The 11149-nt window shown below is 41.3% G+C and overlaps 1 protein-coding gene across 1 annotated transcript; it reads right to left on the bottom strand.

The window, feature by feature from the left end:
* Positions 1-6353: 6353 nt before the first annotated feature.
* LOC311178852 (WD repeat domain phosphoinositide-interacting protein 2-like) lies at positions 6354-7484 on the bottom strand (the record flags this gene model as incomplete). The annotated part of the gene is made up of 1 exon (XM_084245581.1): positions 6354-7484. The coding sequence occupies one exon, from the start codon at positions 7482-7484 to the stop codon at positions 6354-6356; it is 1131 nt and encodes a 376-aa protein (XP_084101707.1).
* Between the last annotated feature and the right edge of the window lie 3665 nt (positions 7485-11149).

Genomic DNA, 11149 nt, shown 5'->3' with positions numbered 1-11149 from the left:
CTCAATCCACCTGTTATGCTCCCCACTCTGTCTCTGGTGAATCCTCTCACCCCCCTAAAACTCTGGCCTGTACCCCAGCTTTTGTATGCATAAATAAATCTTAAAAAAAAAAAAAGAAAAAAGAGCTTAATAATTCTAAAGTAACTACCAGCTTTAAAATTCTAGGAGAGGGGCCTCCCCTGTGGCGCAGCAGTTGAGCGCTGGGTTGCGAAGCTGCCCGCAGCCTTTGCGGCGCCAGTTCGATCCCCGGCTGCTCGCCGGCCACTGGAGGAGGGTCCCACATGGCGCGCAGACCTCTCCTGCCGCCTGCTGCTCCCCTCAGCAGTGTACTTCGGTCCTTCTGCCTGCTCTGCTCCCCACTCTGGCTCTGGTGAATTCTCTCACCCTCCCACACTTCTGACTGTACCCAGTGCATGTATAAACAAAAAACAAACAAATAAACAAATAAATAAATAAAACATGCCTCCATAAAAAAATAAATAAATAAATAAAATTCTAGGAGAAGTTGTGACTTCTCCTTAGAAGGTCTCATTAGACCCATCAAGAAGTTTCAATGGGAATAGGTCCACCATCACCCACCACTCACACAATCACTCATTTCCCCATCAAACCATGAAGATTGTATATTGACTGGCAGAATAGTATGGTTTATTGGATCCTAAAAATATCTAATTTAGGAAATACCACACTCCCCACCAAAAGCATTTTATAGAATGTCAGACCAACTACTCAGCTTGTATTAAATAGAACATGCAAAGACTTCACTAGGCATCTTACCTCAACCCCAGAATGAACCCAGAATCCATCCATCCTAAGGAATTGAAGCTTACATTATATCCTGAATTAAAGGAATTTATTCAAAATCAAAGCAGTCTAGATGACATAAAAACCACACTCCAATTCATAACTCTCTTACAATAGCACTTTATAGAAAGTAGACTGCTCATTTTTAAAATGTTACTCAGACACTAGAAATTGCAGTAGTAAAAGTGAAATAGATTTATTGTTGACTAGTTCTTTTTTTAATTTTTAACTCAAAGTACACTAATCAATGCCTATGCCTAATTTGACATTCTGCATTTCAAGAAAACAGATGAAAAAAAAAGACTATCTCCATAAACCCTGGGCAATATTTCAATTACTAGACTTTTCTCTACAGCTTAAAAACATTGGGTAGAGGTTCAGATATTTAGTGGGTGTTAAGATCCTTTCCCATAAATAATTGGATTTAGGCTGATTATTTTTCTGTCCTCCATTTTTAAAAATATGTATATTTTTCTGCCCAAACTATTTCTTTGCAGGCAACACATGTATGTATTTTACTCTGTGAAGTAAATGAGATGAAGGTCATTGTTGACTTGACAAGAGCAATTTAGTGGGATGATGATTCTGGAAGGCTCTTTAGAATGTGTTCACTTACCCTTCATTGGCTCAGAATAATATGGTGCAGTTGCATGAGGTGAAAGGGGATATCATTTCACAATTTTCTCTTTTATATTTAAATTTTATCACAATAGAAAAGTCACCCCCCACAAAAAAAAAAAGGGAAAAAAATGGATTCAAGAGAAGTTGGAGGCAACTTTTTAAAAAATATATAGACAAGGGCTTTCCTGGTGGCGCAAGGGGTTAAGCATCACACTGTGAAGCAATCCACAGCCTCTGCAGCACAAGTTCAATCCCAGACCGGCCAGGGAGCAACCCACATGGCGCCCAGACCTCTCCTGTCTCACCCGCTGCTCCCCTTAGCAGTGGACTTCGGTCAATCTTCCTGTTCTGTTCCCCACTCTGTCTCTGGTGAATCCTCTCACCCCACCCCCACACCCCGCATCTCTGTCCTGTACCTCAGCTCTTGTATGCATAAAACAAATAAATCTTTAAGATATATATATATAAGGCCACACTTTCAACACATTTGTTGTAAAGAAAAAAAGAAATAGGATGGCAGGTGGAGGGTGAGAGTTCCTCGATTCTTTTTTAAGAAGAGAGAAAACACAGAACCTGCAAAGTACTGAGGAAAGAGAAAAGTCACAGATGCTGGAGAGATTGAAGGCCAATTGCTGGGGGCATGAATTTAAGTGGCTGAGGATTTATTGGCAGTTAGAATGTCAGGAAGGAAGACAGGAAGATTCAGGTGAAGATGACAGGCTTATAGGCTCTAAAGAGAATGGATTTAACTCAGCAGATTATTAGAAATCTTCAAAGAATTTTAAGCAGGAGACTGGCTCTTTAGATTTGTTTCAGATAACAAACATTTGTCCAAGATGGGATTTAATTTAGAATGTGAATTGACCTCTACTGTTCAGTATTTGCTCCTTCTTATAATGCCACCAAAATCTGTGATATTCAAGTGAAATCTTTTAGATGGCATTTTATATTTTTTGGACATCTTTTCAGTGTTAAAAAATAAAGGGTATCCATTTTTTCATTTGTTTGTTTGTTTTGTTTATACATGCACTGGGTACAGTCAGAAGCGCAGAAGGGTGAGAGAATTCACCAGAGCCAGAGCGGGGAGCAGAAAAAAAAATAAAAATAAAAAAAATAAAGGGTATATCTGAAAAGAACATCAACACTCATTATGCCACTAATATACAACGACCAATATCAGAAAGTATAATCTTTTTTCTTTGTAATTTAATGGAGAAAAAACAGTATTTCATCACTGCTTTAAGCTGCATTTATATAACTTCCAATGAAGATAAACATTTCCAGATGAAGGTTTCTTTGCATTTTAGCATACTTTAATGGGGTTGATGGTGAAGTTATTGGACAAGATTGTTTTAATAACTTTAAGAATGAATTCTCTTCAAGAGCCTCCTTGGTGGCGCAAGGGGTTGAGATGCAACCGTGGAGCTGTCCTCAGCCTCTGCAGCATGAGTGCGAGAGTTCGATTCCCCACTGGCCAGGGAGCTACCCACATGGCGCAGCAGACCTCTCCTGACTTCGCCGCTGCTCCCCTCAGCAGTGTACTTTGGTAGGTCTGCCTGTTCTGTTCCCTGCTATGTCTCTGGTGAATCCTTTCACCCCCCCCCCCATGCTTCTGGCCTGTACCCTAGCTCTTGTGTGCATAAACAAATCTTAAAAAAAAATTCTCCTCAAGAAAACCAAGAAACAATGTTTCTTGACTATTTCTACTCTCAGCCCAAAACTTCCTTCTCTAACGACACTAAGCTTTTAAATGCATGTGAAATATTTAGTTTTAACAATGTAGGCATAGAGGAGAAAGCACTTGAAACAAAGTCATCACAAAAAGAAACACATCTTCCCCTTCGAATAATGTTGTCCACCCCATGGGGAGACTATTCCTTGTGTCCCATTACAAATGATCTCAATGCATACTTTCTGTTGGTAGTCTCAGATTTTTATGTTTCCCAGATGTAACAATCACTTGCAAGCTTTAATTTCTGAGGGAAAGAACACATAGACATTCAGCAAGAAGAGAAACTAAGAAATCTGGGCCTATTTTGGGTTTTTTGAAATTTAGAGACAGCTTTGGTGTAAGTCCTCAAAGATATTGAAATCGCTGGTTTCTATTAAATAGCTGTCTAAATGTCTTACAAGTGTTGGAAGTAAAAGGGAAGTATGTATAATATTTGTTGCTGTAATGCAAGGGTGGGTAAACTTTTTCCATAAAGGGCCAGATGATAAATTTTTAAATTTTTTTAAAATTATGTTTATTGAAGTCATGATTTATGACAGCTTATATTTCAGGGATATAGGTTCACAGTTCTACAAATATGTGCTCACACTGTGCCCACCACCACAGATAGTAAATATTTTAAGCTTTGTGGGTTGTATATTTTTTTTAGAAAGATTTATTTATGCACACAAGAGCTGAGGTACAGGCCAGAGATGCAGGGGGTAAGAGGATTCACCAGAGACAGCGTGGGGAACAGAACAGGCAGACTGACTGAAATGTACTGCTGAGGGACAGCTGGGATTTCTACTCACCAATAAAAGGCAAACTTTGCAAAAACTTGGATGGATTTTTTTAAAGAAAAAAACCTTAAAGGGCCTCCCCGGTGGCGGCAGCGGTTGAGCGCTGGGTTGCGAAGCTGCCCGCAGCCTCTGCAGCACAGGTTTGATCCCTGGCCGCGGGGCGAGGGTCCCACATGGCGCACAGACCTCTCCTGCCGCCCGCTGCTCCCCTCAGCAGTGTACTTCGTCAGTCTGCCTGCTCTGTTCCCCGCTCTGGCTCTGGTGAATTCTCTCACCCTCCCGCGCTTCTGACTATACCCAGTGCTTGTATAAACAAATAAATAAATCTTAAAAAAAAAAAAAAACTCCCATCAAAAAAAAAAAAAAGAAAAAACCTTAAAGTTCACATACTATATATTTCATTTATATAATATTCATAAAATTATATGGCATGGATGGAAAACAACTTAGGGTTAGTGACGGTGCAAAAGAACTGAGTATAACTATAAAGAAAAGACTGTAGGGCCTCTCCTGGTGGCACAGCGGTTGAGCGCTGGGTTGCAAAGCTACCCGCAACCTCTGCAGCGCCAGTTCGTTCCCCGCCGGGTGAGGGTCCCACATGGCGCGCAGACCTCTCCTGCCGCCCGCTGCTCCCCTCAGCAGTGTACTTCGGTTCTTCTGCCTGCTCTGCTCCCCGCTCTGGCTCTGGTGGATTCTCTCACCCTCCCGCGCTTCTGACTGTACCCAGTGCTTGATAAATAAATAAATCTTAAAAAAAAAAAAAGATCCTAACTCAACTTTTTAAAAAAAAGAAAAATGATGTAAAAATATATAAAATAAAATTAAAAAATAAAAATAAAAAATAGGCAAAAAAAAAAAAAAATGCTTGTCTATGCATCCAAATGCTTGTCTTTCATTACATTAATGTATCTAATTGGGGGCCTCCCGGGTGGCACAGCCGGTTGGTTGCAGCACTGTGAAGCTATCTGCAGCCTGTACAGTGCTGGTCTGCAGTGCGGTTTCAATTCCCCTGCCGGCCAGGGAGCAACCCACCTGGCATGGCAGACCTCTCCTGTCTCTCCCGCTGCTCCCCTCAGCAGTGTGTTTCAGTCAATCTGCCTGTTCTGCTCCCCACTCTGTCTCTGGTGACTCCTCTCACCCTCCCGTGCCTCTGGCCTGTACCCCAGCTATTGTATAAATAAAAAATAAATCTTAAAAAAAAGTAAAATTTTATAATCAGAAAGAACCTCCCTCTTCTATACCCACACGGAAACCAAGATCCGAAACAGAAGCCCAGCATGGAAGAAGCCCCAGAATAACCCAATTTGGAAAGGATTTCATTAACAAAATGGAGAGAAATGGTCCCAGAGAGGCCCTAGGCATAGAGGTCTCCTCCAAAGCCAAGGACGGGCCCAGTCTGGGAAAGCCCCGGGGAGGGCTGGGGGATGGGGTTACTCTCCGACCTGCAGGGGACACCATCAGCTTCACCACCAAGACCACTCTGCTCTGGGCCTCCCCGGTGGCGCAGCGGTTGAGCGCTGGGTTGCGAAGCTGCCCGTGGCCTCTGCGGCGCCAGTTCGATCCCCGGCTGCTCCCCGGCCACCGGAGGAGGGTCCCACATGGCGCGCAGACCTCTCCTGCCGCCCGCTAGGGTCCCACATGGCGCGCAGACCTCTCCTGCCGCCCGCTGCTCCCCTCAGCAGTGTACCTCGGTCCTTCTGCCTGCTCTGCTCCCCGCTCTGGCTCTGGTGAATTCTCTCACCCTCCCGCACTTCTGACTGTACCCAGTGCTTGTATGAATAAATAAAATGTTTTTAAAAAATAAATAAAATAAAATCCAAAGAATCAGTAGCTACAAAGCATACTCGAATAGATTAAGTTTAAAAAAACCACTCTGCTCTGCCCAAGCCACCTTCCTGTGTACCCTCCTCACCGTATATAAGTTTTTACAAAGCAAACCCGCAGTTTAAAGAGCCTTGGGCACTGCTATGCTGACCTGGCACATTAATGGGTGCAAAGCAAGAAGGTTTGAAGCATTTTAAGTAATTTTATTTATTTTTCTTCATTTTAAACATTTTGTTACTTTTTATTTTAGTTAATTTTGGCAAAAAACAAACAAAAAAACCCAAAACACTAAAACTTATAAGCACGATTAAGACCTTATAGTGAAAACAATGTTTCTACACAGCATGGGATAGACTACAGCTACAATCTTTTTTACCTTTTCCCTCTGCCTTCCCCTCCTACAACTCAGGCGCAGAGCGTGTAGCACAAAGTCCTGTCAATGCTCCTTCTTTCTCATCTTCAGGAGGCAGAATTCCCAGTCAGTCCAAAGACTCCCGGAGGGTGCAGGGTGCCTCCCCGCGCACCCATTTTCATTGGCCTCAGGCTGAGCTGTAGGTCCCCGGGCTACAGGGCATTGGTGAGAGGCCACGAGCTTATGAGTCCTCTCCATCAAATCGGTGCTGTTGCGCCAGGGTACACTCCCCTCCTTGCCAGGGGTCCAGGTTGTATATGTACAAGCAGCCGTCGGAAGTACCCACCAGGACCCGCGGAATACCTTGAATTGTGACCAGTGAGCAGATGTTTCTGCGGCCACAGACCGGCAAGTAGACTGTGGCAAAGGCTCTGGCCTGGCTGAGCACGTCTGCTACCAGCGAGGGCAAATAGCTGGCGGAAGCCAGGAGCATGCTCCCCAAGTACCCGGTCCAGGTGGTGGGGGCCTCGGGAGCCTTATCATGCTCCATCTGGAGTTTGAAAATGTGCACAGTCTCGGTGTTGCTGGAGGTGCAGAGGAACACGCCGTCGCTGCTGAAGGCCATCGAGTAGATGTCAACACACCGCTTAATTCCTCTCCGGAACTGAAAGAGATTTTGTCCCTCTGGGATGGAAAATACCCTAATGATTGTCCCCTTCTCAGAAGCAGTAGCGAGCATGGTTCCACGAGCGTCGAAGGCCAGTGCTGCTAAACTGCTCTGATGAGCCAGGATCCTGCTGGCACCTCTCAAGTTATAAGCGTCGAAGATGTGCACCTCCCCGGTGGTACAGCCTGGGAACGCCAAGTAATCGTTTTCTGACAGTGCACACAGGCCTGCAGGGTTTGGGGGGGTCTCCCTGATAACATGCAGTATCTCCTGGTTCCGAATGTTGTAAATGTAGACAGTCTCTTGCAGGCACACTACTAACCTGTGCCGGTTCATCTTCACAGCCAGGATTCTATTGCAATAGAAGTAGTTACAGATCTCGGTGGCCTTTTTAAGACAGAAAACTCTCAGCTTCCTAGGAGCCCTGAGGCTGACGATGGCCACTATGTTCCTAGAGAAGGAAGTTTCCACGATGCTCACATCTTCAATAGCATTGTATTCATAGAGTTGCTCCAACTTATCCACATTAGAAAGGCCAAAAATTTTATAACCAGACTTATTACCAACAAGTAGGGTCCCGCCCTTAGAGAGATGGCCGACATCAGCTGTCCCCGATGCATCTTTCAAGTCCCCTTCTTCCTGGTGGAATGCAGCGAAGAGCAACTGGCTGGCGCCGGGCTCACAGCTCGCTCTCTCCGAGTTCATGGTGGGCACGCGGGGCGGACGCGCAGGCAGGAAAGCGGACGGGGGGATCTGCCGGGCTGGGTGCTTCACCCGGAGGTTCGGAGGTTCGGTGCTCTAAAGATCCGCGGTATCCCGGGGCCTGCCTTGCAGTACTCCAGTGCCTCTCAGGGATCAACTGCTTGCCTTATCCTATCCGCCTTCGTTTATACTCTGGCCGCGCCCTAAGTGCCTGCGCATCCCCGCCCCCTCCAGGTGGCGACTTTAAATCATTTTTATTGTACAATCAATGCTATCATTTGGTAGAGAAAATTTCAAAGTACCTATAAAAAAAAGGAGAAAAATCTGTACTCATATCATCTAAAGATCTTGCCATCTAAAAACGTCTGTGCTGAGGGGCCTCCCTGGTGGCACAAGGGGTTAAGTCAAGGTACTATGAAGCTATCTGCAGCCACTGCAGCAGGAGTTGGATCCCTGGCCAGGGAGCTACCCACATGGCACCGCAGACCTCTCCTGTCTCGCCTGCTGCTCCCCTCAGCAGTGTATTTCAGTAGACCTGCCTGTTTTGCTCCCCACTCTGTCTCTGGTGAATCCTTTCAAACCCCACACTTATGGCCTACACCCCAGCTCCTGTATGCATAAATAAATTAAACCTTAAAAAAAAAAGTCTGTGCTCATACTATCTAAAAATTAACATTAAAGTCTTGGTATATATAATTCCAAATATATACATACTGTGTTGTGTGTGTGTGTATAATATGTATTATATATATAACCATGTGCCATATATATGCTTTCTTAACAACATGGGATTATAAGCTACAGAATGTTCCTTTCCCCATTTGCCATGTTTTATAAACATATTTTCTTCTGTGCATGGCAGCATTATTTACAATAACCAAGACTTGGAAACAACCTTATGTGTCCATTGATGGATGAACAAAAAAGACACAGTATATCAAAATGGGACATTATTCAGTGATAATAAAATAAAATCACGCCATTTTTGACACTGTGGTTGGAACCCTGGGGATATAATGCTCTGAACTACCAGAGAAAGACAAACATCTTATGATCTCACTTATGGCAGAATCTTAAGAAAAACAAGAAATAAGATCACAGATACAGAGAACAGATTGCTGGTTGCCAGGGGCAGGGCCAGGGGGTGGGCTAAATAAGTCAAAGGTGTCAAAAGGTACAAACTTCCAGTTATAAAATCTCAAGTCATGGGAAGTAATGTACAGTACAGTGACTTATTAACAGTAGTATAGTGTATATTTAAAGTTGCTAAGACAGTTAATCTTTAAAGTTCTAATTGTCCATGTATATAATAGATGATAACTAGAATTACTGTGGTGGTCATTTTGTAATGTATACAAATATCAAATCATTATTTTGTATACCTGTAAGTAATGTACTGTTGTATGTCAATTGTTCTTCAATTTAGAAAGACCTGGTATGCCTAAAAGTGGTTTCAACTGCCTCAAAGTGTAATCTTAAACCAATCAATCGCCCTGGTAAACTCCCTCTTCCCTAAAGGGAAGGTGGCTTTGCCTTAAATGATCTTTCTTTTCTTTTGCTAATAACCTTCTCTTACCCTTTTTCTAACTAAAAACATTAGGATCTATTAGGGAAAAAAACCTTTATTTTACTGAATTTATTAATCAAATGAATTCCTGTTATCTATTTCCAAAACTATCAGCAAGAAAAGTAGCTTAAGATTTAAATAGATGTTAATAGGATAAAAAAAGTTTAGGTAAACTCGTCAGTGATCATTGGTTTTATGTACATAAAAATAGTTTCAAAAAAATTTTCAGTAATTTATTCCTTTAAGGTTTTTGATAAGTTAAATGATGGAAATTCACTGATTCTCTAGATCATTTTATTAAAACACTAAATACCAAGCTTGGGTTTACTTTTGAAGAAACTAAAGAAGTTTGGGTCTATTCAGAAATGTCTTGGGCTACCTGAAAAACTATTATTCGGAGGCACATGTTCTAGAAATTATGAAATTGTGTAGGCCTGCCAATCTAAAGAATGTTGACCTAACAACAGTTCACATTACCTTTTAGTTTTCCATTAGATATTAACATATAAGATTCAGGAAATACTTTATGTATGTCATTGGAGCTACTAGAAATAGCATAATAAGTGAAGCATCCCTGTATGCAAATAAGTAAAATGTGTGTTTTCAACAAGAGAATAAAAAAGGAAAGTTATAGAAGACTTGGGGGAAAAGGACTCTCAGAAAAGAAAACTATGCATAATCAAACTGGGTAAGATTTAACAAATGAGAGATTTTAAATTAATAACCTTTAATTTTAATAGTGTATTTGCATAAAACTAAAACTCATCTTCTTTCATTTGCTAAATCAACAAGATCACTTGCTCTTGATAAGATATTGTGAAAGGCTTTCCCTTACCTTATAAGTAGCCTACCCAGAAAGCAAGGATTTGTGTGTTATCAAAATAATATAATGTATTTCGTGTCATTTTTTAAAGAGCTAAGTTTTGTTGGCAACTATGTAAACTTTTATATTTGCTTCTGAAATCTTTCATTGCTACTTCCATTAAATGGGTAAGTATTGATTCATAATGATCTGTGGTATCTTTCTGCTGATGTCCAAAACCTTTTGGTATTTTTTACCAACTTCCTCAAATCAAATTCGAAATGAAGTATTTGACTTTACACTCTTGATAACAGAATTACCAGGAACATCTCAAAAGATGTAGTCACTCTCCTTATGAAAAGAGGGATATTAAAATTATTTGGCCTACTAAATTATGTAGAGAGCATTGTCAAGTATTAACACTAAGTCTCCTTATGTTCTATTTGTGTAGATATGGCTATATCTGTTCTAGAAATTACATGAAAACCCTACAAGTCTGACATGTCTTGGTACAATGTTACTACAAGGAATTCTAATTATGATGTTCAAAGTTTTCTATTGCATTTAATGAACTCTCATCAGATATTTAAACTTGGCCATTTTTAAGTTTTTTGTCATTTGTGATTATTGTTTTAGCAAGTGTTCCCCTGAAAATGCTTTATCTTCGAGCAGGTTCTGGAAAGACTTTTGCAAGGACTCTAGAATACAGATCTCTGGTGACTTTTAAGATCATTAAACTGAACTGGGTTTAGGAAGACCTTTTTCTCATATGCTAGCTATGACTTACAGCCATTGATAAAGTATACCTTTATAAACAAAGATGAAATATTTACTTTTTCTCGCTACTTAACCCATGCAAAATTTTGAGAATTTAGTAATTTTACTATAATGGCAATAAATCTCCGAGCTTTCTGTATAATATTACAGGTAAAATCTAGTGACCAAGAGCAAGCAGGTTTAAGAGTCTATATGGCTAGTCCTGCAATAGTTACACAAATAACAAGACAAGTTTATTGAAACTAGACTTCTTTTGCCAACAAGTTAATTGTACCATGATTTTCTTAAATAGAAATCAGGATAATTGCAGAGAGAAAAATTATATTTTTACCTTTGTAGCTGTTAGAACCCAGTTGTATGTCTTTGGGGTTAGTTATGTGACTATAAACTGAACTTGATCCTCACTCTAATTTCCTCAATTATGTGGCTATGACTCTCCAAACTAATGTTTCCAGTTTAGGAATCACTGAAAATAAAAGCTCACATTGAATCTTCTTGGAAGGAGTTATACCACGTCCTCCT

Source organism: Talpa europaea (assembly GCF_964194135.1).
Source record: "Talpa europaea genome assembly, chromosome: 10".
Classification (NCBI taxonomy): Eukaryota; Metazoa; Chordata; class Mammalia; order Eulipotyphla; family Talpidae; genus Talpa; species Talpa europaea.
This window is presented reverse-complemented; position numbering and strand designations above follow the sequence as displayed.